This window comes from Dysidea avara, chromosome 6 (genome assembly GCF_963678975.1).
Source record: "Dysidea avara chromosome 6, odDysAvar1.4, whole genome shotgun sequence".
NCBI classification, from domain to species: Eukaryota; Metazoa; Porifera; class Demospongiae; order Dictyoceratida; family Dysideidae; genus Dysidea; species Dysidea avara.
In genome coordinates, this window is record NC_089277.1 from 33,598,874 (window position 1) to 33,614,066 (window position 15,193).

Genomic DNA, 15,193 nt, shown 5'->3' on the forward strand with positions numbered 1-15,193 from the left:
GAGGTGCCAGAGTTGTGGTGTCTTTTGGCAGGCAAAAAAAAGGCATCGACCACTACATGGGGTTAAACATAACACCATCATAGTAATTTTAAAAAGAAAAATCCAATTGTTTGAGCTTTGGGGAGGAAGTCAGGTACAATTTGAGTTTGACCATTAGAGAGTTGTCACTGCTGTGAATAGACACTATAAACCACCATGTACTTGCAATGCAGCCTGTGGTTCTTTGTTTTTTACTAATCTTGAGATTGATGTAATCTGTAGATACTTGGTAGGGGTACAGTAATAGCACAGCTGGCCACATCTCCCATGGTAACCTGCATTCATTCTTTTGTTTACGTTCAATGGAAACCTGACTGCCAACTTCATTATCTCATCCGTGACTGCAGATTTTGAGGGATAAATTGGACACACACACACTCCAGGCAGCAGTGCAGTACTCTATATGAATGGTTTAGTGTCTCCTACTCGAGAGATGATATAACGCTGAGCAGCACTGATGTTTACTATTCCTCACACAGACTATATAACCAAACACCAGTCTCCATTTTTAAGCACAATGGCACAATGCCTAAAAATCCACTTCTCCATTGGCAACCTATAGCTTCATTCATCATGAAGTCAGCATAATGCATAGTATAAACCTCTTTATACCACACTTTGAGCAGATTCTTTGAAGCATTTATAGAGCTAGTACACATGGACAATGAATCCACCTTCCAATTACTACGGGTGTACCTATAGTTGATCAGATATCAGTTACGTATTAATTGTGTTCAACTACTCCCTGCTGAGGCATAGCTACAGTGTAGGCAGGTGAGGCAGCTGCCTCAAGCTGCCTCACCAAATATTGGTATCTGAAGTCACTAAACTGAGAACTATGTTGAACCTTTAGATGCACTGAAAGCATGCATTAACAAGTTTATATGCTATTTAGTTCACCTTATAGTGTACATAGTAAGAGTCCACCCAGGTGCAGCTCTATGTGGATAGCTACTGAGGTTTACTTTTAAGAAACTGGTCAAACAAGATTGATATGCTCTAACGGAGCAGTCACCTTAATATGGTATGTAGAACTAGATCGAAACACCCCTAGCATGCAGGTCCACTCCAGAGCAGTTCAACATGGTTCAGTTTGATACAAGCGGTACAACATAGTTCAGTTTGATATGGTTAACATTTCTGGAAATCGGTTTGATTTGAGGACATTCTTTGTGGTGGGTGTGCAGGGAATATCCCAGAGGTTTTACAGTTCCTATGGCTTGGAGGGAAAGGCAGTTGCCTTTCTTTGGCATGCAGAAATTCTTGTGGCTTCAGAGGATGTTAGAATCCCCAAGCATTCCTACCTCCAAGCCTTTGTAGTAAAAAATTGCTGAAAAGGGGGTCTATTTGAGAATTAATAGGAGAATCCATGGAACCCTGTACACCTACCAAAACAGCCACCATTTGTTGATGGTGGCAACCCACTCACAACAGGGTAAGCCCAGGTTAAACTGACAAGCAACATTAAATGGAGTTTAACTAGTTAAACTTGCAGTCGAGCATGCGTGAGTGTATTATGATAGTGACTAACCCAAAGCTCCACCATGGCTGGAGGGAAGATTGGGCAGGCACATGCATGAGAAGGGTTGGCAATAATTGGAGAATAACATTGCACATGCATTACAAGAAAAAGGTGCATGGAGAGGAGTTAGAATGCATGGTGCTGTATGACATAGTGAATCTTGTCCCACCCACACCACTCCCCTCTACCGACTATCTCATAATTATTAGTATTTTAGAAGATGATAATCACAAAGGGATGGTTTGGTGGAGTTTAATGTAATGCATTACCCCCCTAAAAAAATTAAATAATGGGGGTGTGGGGAGGTGAAGCATGCACCACAGACAGTCCCAGCAGGGAGTTTAGTCAATTCCCCCATTTTTTCCCTTGTCTTTTCCATCTTCAGCCTAGCTCAGGGTGTGATAGTGCAGGGTTTCTATTAGGAACATTGTGGCATGTGGAAATTCTTGTGGCTTCAGAGAATGTTAGAATCTCAAAAGCATTCCTACCTCCAAACCTTTGTAGTAAAACATGCTGTATACATCATGTAAAATTGTTGAAAAGGGGGCCTATTTGAGAATTAATAGGAGAATCCATGGAACCCTGCACACCTACCAAAACAACCACCATCTGTTGACGGTGGCAACCCACTCACAACAGGGTAAGCCCTGCTGACCGGGTTAAACTGACAAGCAACATTAAAATAAGAAAAACAAGTTGGTGTTATGCTACTTCTAAAAACTGCCCATGCAATTAATACTTTCCCATTCTAACTAAACTAATCAGCCATGTATATAATTTAGTTTATATTCATGTTATAGTTATTATAGATAATTAGAATTTGTAAATACTGTAATTTTGCATATTTTGTAATTCATGAATTATTTTGTAATTCAGCAATTACGTTGCTATGCACTGCTAAGGAAGCGCAACTATAAAAAACCACTTTAAACAGCAAATTATGCACAGATGTATCTTTATAGTGTCTATCGTGCTTTCTTGTGCGAATTGTATAGAGAAAGCCTCATAGCTGCCCTTCATTTTCATTTGCAAAAGTACTGGTAATGCTCCCATTTCAACCCAAAGGATATGCTGCCTCTGGTAGCCTAAGAGGCCTTCAGTGTTGTTTTAAAGCTGTTAAGCATCTATAAAACCAAAAGGGAAGACCATTCAAGAAGTATATGAAGAGTAACCATGCCCATATTTCAGACCGCCAAGAAGAAACCACAAGTTAATGTGTGGAAGTATAATACAGACTTAATTTTGCTTTCTATTCTTACATGCTGGCTGTTTTTATCATTTTTGCTTATGTGGGTGCATACGGACAAACGAACATAGGTAGGTAGGTACACACAAACACACGTTTTTACTAAAACAATAGACAAATTTCATAAAAATAAAAAATTAACCATTGCCCCTAGCAACCTAAATAGTACATTATTTGTAGGTATCAATGTCTTAAGTCACTTCTCCAAGTTTTATAAGGATAGCATAAATAAGTCATGAGATATGACATTTTGAAGTTCCAATTTCATTATCAATGAGAGGGACAAAGTTGCCCCCTCTCAGTAATCACACAAATCATGGGATTCAAAGAATGTCATATCTTATGACCTATATACACTATCTATTTATAACTTGGAGAGATTATCGTCAACATTCACACCTACAAATTATGTAAAATTGAGATATATGTACTTTTGAATTTTTGGTTTTTGCATATGTTGAAATACCTCATTTTTGTGATTGCCTAGAAGGGGTAAAAGTAGCCCTCTCAAATAGATATGTATGGAAAAACCACAAATTTTAAAATGTCATATCTTATGACATATATATGCTATCCTTTCAAAAATTGGAGAAGTTACTTTAGATATTATCACCTAAACATAATGGGAAATTCAGATTGCTAGGGGCAACAGTTATTTCTATATGCTATAAAGCCTTATTATGGAATTTGTCTACTTCAGGGTGCGCCTGGTTTAATAAAAACTTTTTATTTTATCATATTTCTAAGAATATTCACTACATCAATAATAATATGTTGGTATAAACCAGTATTCTAAACAAGTTTGAGTTAAATGAAATGCACAACTATTCTGATGTCATTTTATATTGGTTCAATGTCAGTTTATTTAAGTTGACTAGTAGTTTAATGTGCATCCTAGCTTTAGTACTGAGCAAATTAGGGTATTGATTCAGGACATTCTAGTATTTGGGTCATTTAATGTCACTTCATTAAAATAATTAAAGTTTTAACCCACCCACCCACCCATTCCAAATTCTTTAATTTTTGCACAGAGAGGATCTATCATGAGATGAACCACTTAATAAGTCTTATTTATCCACCCATGGTATAGTTGCTGTACTTTCTCGGCATTTGTGATGGTCCAGCAGTATAGTCCATAATGAGACGGCATAAAATAAACTGTAGACCACATTGCAAAAAAACCTTTTCTTCTGCTAGACTCATTGCACAGAATAGAAGCAATTTGCTACAGTAGCAGCAATGTTAATTTCTTCCTGCATTTTCTTAGAACTAATAAAGTACATATTTCACATAATAGTATATCACTCTATTACAAAACATGTACATATGAATTTTATAGATAGAATAATTAACACATAGTGTCTTATTTTATTAAATGAACAATTCAGTTGATCTCTTTAGGGTGTCCCATAACAACACTGGTCAGGCTGGCAGCATTACAAGTTTCATTAGTCAATGTGTCCATGCATCCACCTGCCACGATGATCTCATTGTTGATGATCGTTGCTGTAGCCCATGCACAATGTAAAGGTAGGGAGGATACTCTCCTCCAACTCTTTGTCACATCATCATAAATGGTAATGTCATTGGTTGTCTTGCCTTGTTTATCGCTTCCCCCTATAATAACAAGAGAATAACTACTTGGAGTGAGAGCTGTCTGATAGTATGGAGCATTAGCTAAACTACTCCACATGTTGTCTTCACCAGTGTAACTTGTAAGTTCTGATTGAGTGGTTACTTTATCAACGTCAATTAGGAATGTTTTATTGGAACGCTTCATGTGTTCAGTAGTAAATCCAACAATCACTAATGATTCACCACACATAGCGGCAGATGGAGCATACATTGGCTCTGGGAGCTGAATGTTTATAATTTTCCATTGTAACGTAGTGATGTCTAAAACTTCAATATTATTGTGTACCTTATCATCATGATCTTTCCCACCAGCCACAATGATTTTTGACTTGTAGGACACAGCAGCAGGCCGCAATCTTGCCATTAACAGGTTTGGGAATATATCATTTTTCCAACTGTTATAACTGAATGCAGTCACTTTATTTGTAGCTTTGTGGGTATAGTCGCATCCACCAATAATGGTTAATTTTTCAGTGATGTTAACTGGAACACCATAATATTGTTGGAGAGGTGGTAAGCAATCCCACCTGTCCTCTTCGAAATGATAAGCATAAACATTGTACATCTCCATAACATCAGAACAGGTCCCTCCTCCAATATACATGATGGAGTTGATGATGGTAGCATGTGCCCTCCACATAGCAGTTGGTAGTGAACTGCGGGTTGTCCAATCCATTTGATATTGTCCACTTTTTAGGGCTAGTGAAAATTCTAATGAGTCCTGTTGGATTAGGTACAGTATGTTAATTTATATCATGTCTTGTCATATTAATAATGGAAGTATAATTTGGAAATAATTTATGTGGAAGTTTCAGGATGATAACTGGTATGGGGTATGAGTTAATAATGGATGTATATTTTTGCAGCGTAAAATTTGCAATAATATTATAATACCTCTTGGTGCAGTCCCAAAAGCCAGAGTAACAAAAAAATGAAATCAATGGCTATGAAACGGCTGCAGTGATGTTAATAAATTTTTAATGATGATCAATAAAAAATAATTTATAGGCATTAACATCATTGCAGTCATTTCTTGGATGCCACCTTTCATTTCACATCTTTTTTCACCTTGGATTTTTAGGGCCAAACCATTTTTGCATAGCTTGGCTGTTTTGGTTTAGATATCTCTTTATAACTGCACACAACAAAGCTGGCCAAGCTTCCTTTTTACTTGTCTTTTATTTACTGCAGAAAATTTTGCTATTTGCATTTTATTATCTCTGTATTACTTAAACTATTTTTTTGCATGCACAGATTGATTTGCAACTCTCTACAAGGTGACTTACAACGTACTTGAACTCTTTTTATTTGTGGCTAAACTTGGTGATTGATTGTAGCTTGTCTCTCTACAGGGTGACAAGTTTGTAACTGGGTGACTTTTTTGTGGCTGAGCTCTCCACATGATAAGATCTCTCTACAAGTTGACTTGTTAGCTGAGATCTCTAGGTTGACTTATTGTGCACCTGAACTCTCTATACAGGGTGACTTGTTTGAAACTGAACTCTCTATAAGGTGTCTTGTTTGTCTTTACAGGGTGACTTATTGGACACTCTATAGCTACATGGTGACTTGTTAGTAGCTGAACTCTTTATGGGCTAAGGTGACTTGAATAATAGTTGGACTCTCTACAGGATGACGTTTTTGTAGCACATGGTCATATGATTGTATATAGCTGATCTCTCTTTAGGATGACTTGTTACTTACTGAATATTCTAATAAGGTGACTTTACCACTAGAGTATCTTGATCAAGCATTTGTTACATGTAGTTGTGTTTTTATTGTGAATTCTTCTAAGCCACTGAAAGTTTATTCTATGATAATTAATTTATGTACCTATACACTTATTTTCAGCTGATTCTTATAAGCAGTTTGCATGGCAACTACATGTTGGTTTATTAACAAAACTCGATCTTGTTATTGTTACGTAGTGTTGGTTTTTGAATTGTATCTTTGTGGTAGTGATGCACCGAACCGATACTAGTATCGGTATCAGCCCTATTTTGGTGGGATCGGACTTGTATTGGTAAAGCTATAAATACCCAATACCAACCAATGCTTTAAATTATGTCATTTAATTACTTTTAAAAATGGCAACATACATAGCGCATCAAACAGAGTTAGGATTAGCCGATATAAGTAATGAATTCTTAGAAAGAAGCCAGTGCTAACATTATTAGTACAGTGGAAATGGCAGTAAGCCATGAAATAAGATTCATTGAGGTCATAAACTGTTGTTAACTTCGTAATGGACCTTATCCACAATGATGTCACAATGTAAAAATGGTGGTGATAGTGTGGGGACTTCTTATAGGGTTGTATTGAGAGAGAGGTGGCATTTCGCTATGATAACATTAATATACAGCAACAAGGGACAAGGTGAGGCATACATACTTACTTACAAGACAAATGTGCACCGTTTTATATTTATCAAAACTTAGGTCTGATTTTTCCTGGTGGGATTAACAAGGCTCATTATAGTTACTATGAATAAAAACATGGCGAAGTCCCTACACTAACATGACCATTTTGTCAATTATGACGTCAATGCGGATAAGGTACATTGATAGCCACAAAACCAGTAAACTGCAGTTGATGAGATTAGTAAATATGTTTATTAACTATTACTCAAATTACTAGCTGTTTCTTGTGAGAAATACCTGTATTGTAAAGTACTGGTATTGGATTTCCTGCCTCAAATGTATTGGTATTGGATCGGTAGTGGAAAAGTGGTATCAGTGCATCACTACTTCGTGGTCTTAATATTGATTTCTTTCAAATCACCAAGACACTCCTATGATGTTTAATCTAACCACAGACTAAGTGATTGCTTGCCCTGTAGATGTGTTTGATCTTATTTATCCAAATAATTGTTCATAACTTCATTAATCTTGAATGCAATTCCACCAAAAATTGATACTGAGATTTGCTTATTAATGGCCTGTTAATCCGTGTAGGGATCACCTATTCCTCCATATTTTGCATTAAACTATGCTCGAAGGATAGATCTACAATATCATATAATCTTTATTATCTCATAGTATCATTGTAGTTATCATCTTAAAAATGGCCAAAAACTCTTTCAAACATAGATTCACCTATATCACACTTGATCATGCCACAATACTCAGATAAAGCCTACAATACTACCACAGAGTAGCATGGTCCAAACTGTATAATCAATTTTGTTGATGAGATAATTATATGCATTTGAATTAAGCTTGTAACAAGAGCCGCTATAGTGGCATTCACATTCACATTTAACAGAACACTTTTTTATTAATTTTGAGGCCAAAGTGTTAATGTGCCAATTTTTTTTTTGGCAAATTTTGCAAAGTGTAGAAAAAAACTAAGAAAAAGTTCCCAAAACTATGGCCATTTGTACCTCAGAAATGGCTTGGATGATTTCCTTCAAATGTGATTTGTGGACTCTCAGAGCTTAATTTAATTCATAAGGTGCCAAGGACAAATGCCTCACATATTCACAATTGTAAGGACATAAACTAAAATGTACGGACATGAGCTATAAGGAATACTTTACACTGCTGAAATTGGAATAGGGAGTTCAATTGTACCACTTTCATTACTATGACTGAAAGTTTTGAGGTAAACCACAACCACATAGTAACAACATATCAATAGGTTGTGGTCATTACAACAGTACTCTAAGGGGAGATGGCATTGGTAAATCTTTTGGCTGGGAAAATGTTGTACCTCCTAGCAACAAGTGACAGTTATTATTAGCACTACATGCAAACATGCACACATCAACCTTTATGGTACCACTATTTGTTTTGCATGGACATTTGTGTCTGCCCAAAACTCATTATGGGTGGACATTGTGCTATTTGTGTGGATTTTGTCTGTTGAGGCCTGACTCCCTACCACACAGGCATCACTACAACAATTTTGGTTCCCATTGGTAAAGGGAATCTGGAGCTACAAATGTGTGAAGTTAGCATTTTCTTTTTTCCATTCAATATACCCACGATATGGCACGCCAGATTCTTGGGCCACACAACACACTTTTGGCCATCTTGATCATGATCAGTTATCATGACCTAGCTGATGGCATTGGCTTATGAGGATTTGCAAATGGATTTTGTGACAACCCATTATGCATGCATAGTCCACATGTACTTGGTCTAGTAAAATCACCACCACAAGTGCAACATGAAAAAAAACATGCGAACATGTAGAAGCGGTTACTGTAGCATGCATGAGTACTACATTGGCTCAAGAACATGCCGGCACAGCATTGTATGATATGTTATAGTGTTATACGTATCATTTGTTGAATGGCTTCATATATGGCCTGATGAAAGGAATGGGATAATGTGTCTTGTTTTGGTCAACTTGTTTACTGTTTGAACTGTGTTGTACAGGGAGTAAGGTTCTCACATGAATAGTAGTTTTCTGTATTCGAATATTTGTATATAGCTGTCTTGCCAGCCGAAACTATCACTGTGGTTGTTGGCTTGACCCAAGCCACCTCACCTAAATTCTTTGGTACCGAACCTGTTAAGGTGACTTTTTGTATTTCATGGCAGTCTGTTGTCCTTCATACTCTTTATTTCCCTAGAGTACTTCTGTGGTGAAAAACTACCGCCTTGTGTAGCAGGCACTAAATGGAGTTATCATCTTGTCATTTGTTTTGTTGCTATTTGAAGAAGTATGTGGTTCCCGAAGGATTTGTTTACCTCTGAGCTATTGAATAAACTTGGATAAAACTCAAGTGTACCAAATTGTTGGAAGTAGTTGGTCACTACAAGGCAATTTGCTCTAGTTCAATGAAAAAGGAGGAGATGTGCCATACAACTTACAAGAAGAACTTATTTCTAAAGAAGAAGATGATGATTAACCAAGCACCAGTACTACTAACCTAGAACTTAAGAGATTAGAGTTTCAGGAGGGTTAGGGAGAATGTATATACTCCATATGAAGAGGTTGAGATTAAAGAGGATGATATGGCCATGCAGATGAGACTGAAGGAGTTCAAAGCTAAGGCTCTCCCATTCCCAGAGCCAGTGAGTAAGCCAGTTGGATTCAACATTTTTTAGTAAACATGTTCACTTCATCCCACCATTCCAAGAACAGTAAATTGATAAGAATGTTTGCACTTTGAGAAGGTTGCCACTAGTTTGGAATGGGCTAAGGACGTCTGGACCCTACTTTTACAGAGTGTGCTGGTAGGTAAGGCATGAAAAGTTTCTCTCTCTAGGTCAGAGTTTAGATTACGAGACAGTGAAAGCCTCAATATGGGTGCCTGAGACCTATTGACAAAAGTTTACATAAAGTAAGAAGGGAGACAATTAGACAATTCTATAGAGTTTGCCTGCGACAAGGAGAGACTATCTTACAGGTGGTGTGCCTCTACAGTAATGACCTGAAATAAATTTCTACAAATTGAATAAATTTCTACAAATTTACAAAAAAATATTGCATGCTTTAGAAACTGCTTTCCCAATGCCTTCAGACAAACATAACTCAAAATAACAGCTAAGGATAAGGGCTTAATTGATTTTAACTGTTAGATGCTGCTTCAGCCTAACAGGTGCCTTTTGTCATGCCACAGTGCGTACAATGCACCCACCATGGACTTACGTTTGTCCTCCTTTGTGTGATGATTCTCTTTGCTGACAACAAAAGATGTTGCATGTAATGGCTTCCCTGTTTTGATTATTACCGTATAGCTGGTAATTTTCAAAAGGTTTTTATTTTTGGATATTTTGAAGAGGCCATTCTCTTCGAAAATAAATTCCCATGTCCAATTGTTCTTCGAAAATAAATTCCCACAAGTGAAAGCAACGAACCAACTTTCGACGATTCGCTTATGTATTTCTTGAGTATTACTGATGATAATGGGTAAACTGTATCATTACTGTGCCAATAGCCAGAAAACAGGTGATCCAGAATGGGGATTGATGCTGTCTGCTCTAGAATCCATGAGAATCCGAGCTATAATCTATGCTAGCTACGATTGAGCATAATCGAGCCAGTGAATTTATTCCACTCAAAACTCCCTCAGTCCCCTCTCTAGTGCACAGGGATGGGATTATTCTACCAGTAAGTCAGTCTTTGGCAAACATTCACGTATCTTCATAATTTGTGACATGAATTTCCTTATTTGAAATTCATTCAGACTTCGAAATATGCACTCTTCGAAATTAAAATCCTTCGAAATTCAGATTTTGTTTCTTGTGCGAAATTTTCTGTTTCAAAATAACCCGCTATACGGTATAATGGTAATACAAGTGTAGTTTATATTTTCTGTAGTAACGGATTCATTGCAGAGGTACTACTTTTAATGTTCTTTGTAATGCCATCTAATGGGCCAAATATAGTGAAGTGTAATGGCCACTTCGCTTCTCAGTAGCTGATGGTTGGGACACACGGCCAAGCAGAAAATTAATTTCATGATAGATCTGGCACTTTTGATGTGAGTTCACCAGTTATAGTCATGTGACAAAAAGTAAACAAGAAGTATAAGTAAAGAAACAGGGGAGTTTGCTTACCCTTACAGGTATCATCAGCTCTTAACCTGTACATATATTAGCGAACCTTTAATCCCTATTTCAGTCAAGGTAGGGACAATATAGTTTATTAGTATATATGCAGGTGCAGGTGTCCTCCCTTGTTTCATTACTATTTCTATGATCCCTATTCAATCTTTAAAATGTGACCAGATTTGTGAAAAGGGGTCTTCTACACCAGCGTTGAAACCGGGTCGGGTCATCCAGGTCATCCGGGTCTGACCCGGTTTACAAATTATCCGGGTCTGACCCGGATTGGATCACGTGAGAAACGAAATTGATCGTTTGGCGACGTGGAACCTATAAACGCCAGTCGCGTAGCTCTTTCATGAGCCACGCCCACTTATCGTGTTACAAACATACACTCAGCCACGCCCATTTATTAGTAAGTGCAGTCTGTAGCTGTGTCCGTTTCAGTCTGCAAGTTTACGTGGAGCCCACTAATCGATTAATGTATGAGTTGTATATAGTCTAGGTCTAGTCTTACAGCAGGATATTAAGTACTTTTGTGAGCCACACCCATTTTAATATATTGGGAAATTGCAATACTAAGTATGTATGAAGCCACACCCAATTGCTGTCTGTAAACTCACAATAGCTACGTGGAACCAAACCCACTGACTGATTTTAAATTATAAACTTACCGGCTTAGTTATCACATAACTACTCGTTTACTCAACAGGAATCGAACGCTCAAAACGTAGTCTCGCTCGCTCGAGAATACCCGAAACATAGCTCTTATCGCGCGCCTCGGCTTAATTTAATCCGGGTCACATCCGGGTCAAATCCGGGTCTGACCCGGATAGCAATCTGGGTCAGTGGGTCATCCGGGTCAGCAGTAGTGACCCGGTTTCAACGCTGTTCCACACACACCCAACTCTTTCAACGTGGAAGACCACAACTTTGTTTTCAAGGTAGAAACCTGAATTTTTTTCCATCCATTAACCTACATGTGTTGGTGCTCACTGCTGGCCAGATTTCAAGTCAATAACGTTTTTCAGTCTCAAGTTATGAATTATCACAGTTTGTAAATTGGATGTGTGTGGAAGACCCCTTTTCGCAGATCTGGGTACAAATTTCAAAGTTTTCCTTGTACACGTATAAACAAATCTAATCCAAAACAGCCAAGCTGTAAAAAAAGTGTGCGGCCCTCAGAAAGGCTATGGTGAAAAAAGATGTGAAATCCAAGGTGGCGGCCAAGAAATGGCTGTGATGGTAGGTTAGTGGTAAAAATTTTAATAACGACAATTCAGGTGAATTTTTGTGAAGCGGCACAAAAATTCACCTGAATTGTCATTATTAAAATTTTTACCACTAACCTACCATCACAGCCATTTCTTGGCCGCCACCTTGGATTTCACATCTTTTTTCACCATAGCCTTTCTGAGGGCCGCACACTTTTTTTACAGCTTGGCTGTTTTGGATTAGATTTCATTTCTTTTTGTATTTGTATACCCCAAAGCCGGCCTATGGCCAGCTTTGGGACTTTTTTAACCTATGTTTTTTTCTTTACTACAGGAAGAAGAAAAGATGAAGTAGATGTACTTTAAATATTTTATCAGTAAATGTACAAATTATATATACTGTATAATACATATGTGACCGGATTTGCGAAAAGGGGTCCAATTTGCCAACTTTGACAATTGATAACTTCAGATTGGAAAGAGCTATTGCCTTGATATTTGGGCAGTGGTGAGCACCACTATAGCTGAATACATGGTGAAATGTTCAGGTTAATAATTATGTTACTTGAACACTGAGTTATGGTCTCCAACATTTACGGAATTGGATGTGTGTGGAAGACCCCTTTTCGCAAATCCGGTCACATATATTGATTACAGAAATCTCCATGGTGGTTTCTTTGTAACTGAACACTCTACAAGGTGACTTCTTCTAATTGCTCTCTCTACAGGGTGAATTGTTTGTAGCTGAACGATCTACAAGGTAATTTCTTCTAGCTGATCTCTCTACAGGGCGATTTGTTTGTAGCTGAATTCTGTACAAGTGATTTGTTTGCAGCTGAGCTCTTTACAGAATAGTTTCTTTGTAGCTGAACTCTCTACAGGGTGATTTGTTTGTAGCTGAAATCCCTACAAGGTAACTTCTTCTAGCTGATCTCTCTACAGGGTGATTTGTTTGTAGCTGAACTCTCTACAGGTGATTTGTTTGTAGCTGAACTCTACAAGGCGATACTTCTAGGTGATTTCTCTACAGGATTCCTTGTTTCTAACTGAACTCTCAACAGGGTGATCTGTTCATAGCTGAACTTTCTACTGGGTGATTTGTTTGCAGCTGAACTCTCTAAATGGTGGTTTCTTTGTAGCTGAACTCTCTACAATGTGACTTCTTCTAGCTGAACTCTCTACAAGGTGACTTGTTTCTAGCTGATCTCTCTACAGGGTGACTTGTTTCTAGCTGAACTCTCTACAGGTGATTTGTTTGTAGCTGAACTCTCTACATGGTGGTTTCGTTGTAGCTGAACTCTCTACAAGGTAACTTCTTCTAGCTTATCTTTTTCACTGCATATTTGTTTGTAGCTGAGTTCTCTACAGGGTGATTTGTTTGCAGCTGAACTCTCTACATGGGAGTTTCATTGTAGCTGAACTCTCTACAATGTGACTTCTTCTAGCTGAACTCTCTACAGGGTGACTTGTTTCTAGCTGAACTCTCTACAGGTGATTTGTTTGCAGCTGAACTCTCTACATGGTGGTTTCTTTGTAGCTGAACTCTCTACAAGGTAACTTCTTCTAGCCGATCTTTGTACAAGGTGATTGAGTTTTTTGCAGCTGAACTCTTTACATGGTGGTTGCTTTGTAGCTGAACTCTCTAAAAGGTGACTTCTTCTAGCTGAACTCTCTACAGGATGATTTGTTTGCAGCTGGATTCTCTACGTGGTAGTTTCTTTGTAGCTGAACTCTCTACAATGTGACTTCTTCTAGCTGAACTCTCTACAGGGTGACTTGTTTCTAGCTGATCTCTCTACAGGGTGACTTGTTTCTAGCTGAATTCTCTACAGGTGATTTGTTTGCAGCTGAACTCTCTACATGGTGGTTTCTTTGTAGCTGAACTCTCTACAAGGTAACTTCTTCTAGCTGATCTTTCTACAGGGTGATTTGTTTGTAGCTGAATTCTCTACAGGGTGATTTATTTGCAGCTTAACTCTCTACAAGGTGACTTCTTCTAGCTGAACTCTCAACAGAGTGATTGATTTTTTTTGCAGCTGAACTCTCTACATGGTGGTTTCTTTGTAACTTAACTCTCTACAGGGTGATTTGTTTGTAGCTGAACTTTCTACAGGGTGATCTGTTCATAGCTGAACTCCCTATAAAGTAACTTCTTCTAGCTAATCTTTCTACAGGGCGATTTGTTTGTAGCTGAGTTCTCTACAGGGTGATTTGTTTGCAGCTGAACTCTACATGGTAGCTTCTTTGTAGCTCTACAATGTTACTTCTTCTAGCTGAACTCTCTACAAGGTGACTTGTTTCTAGCTGATCTCTCTACAGGGTGACTTGTTTCTAGCTGAACTCTCTACAGGTGATTTGTTTGCAGCTGAACTCTCTACATGATTGTTTCTTTGTAGCTGAACTCTCTACAAGGTAATTTCTTCTAGCTGATCTCTCTACAGGCCGATTTGTTTGTAGCTGAACTCTCTACATGATGGTTTCTTTGTAGCTGAACTCTCTACAAGGTGATTTCTTCTATAGCTGATCTTTCTACAGGGTGATTTGTTTGTAGTTAAACTCTCTACACGATAGATTCTTTGTAGCTGAACTCTCTACAAGGTGATTTCTTCTATAGCTGATCTTTCTACAGGGTGATTTGTTTGTACCTGAACTATCTACATGATGGTTTCTTTGTAGCTGAACTCTCTACAAGGTAACTTCTTCTAGCTGATCTCTCTACAGGACAATTTGTTTGTACCTGAACTCTCACATGATTGTTTCTTTGAAGCTGAACTCTCTACGAGGTGATTTCTTCTAGCTGATCTTTCTACAGGGTGATTTGTTTGTAGCAGAACTCTCTACAAGGAAACTTCTTCTAGCTGATCTCTCTACAGGGAGATTTGTTTGTAGCTGAACTCTCTATACATGATTTGTTTGCGGCTGAATTCTCTACATGATGGTTTCTTTGTAGCTGAACTCTCTACAAGGTAACTTCTTCTAGCTGATCTCTTTACAGGGTGAATTGTTTGTAGCAGAACGATCTACAAGGTAACTTCTT

The 15,193-nt window shown here is 38.0% G+C and overlaps 1 protein-coding gene across 1 annotated transcript in view; it reads right to left on the reverse strand.

The window, feature by feature from the left end:
• Positions 1-4,062: 4,062 nt before the first annotated feature.
• Positions 4,063-15,193, reverse strand: part of LOC136258598 (probable serine/threonine-protein kinase kinX) — a 48,496-nt gene continuing 37,365 nt past the window's right edge. The window contains exon 6 of the mRNA XM_066051934.1: positions 4,063-5,163. Within this exon, the coding sequence (XP_065908006.1) occupies positions 4,192-5,163 (972 nt within the window). The 3' untranslated portion in view covers positions 4,063-4,191. The remainder of the gene's footprint in view (positions 5,164-15,193) is intronic.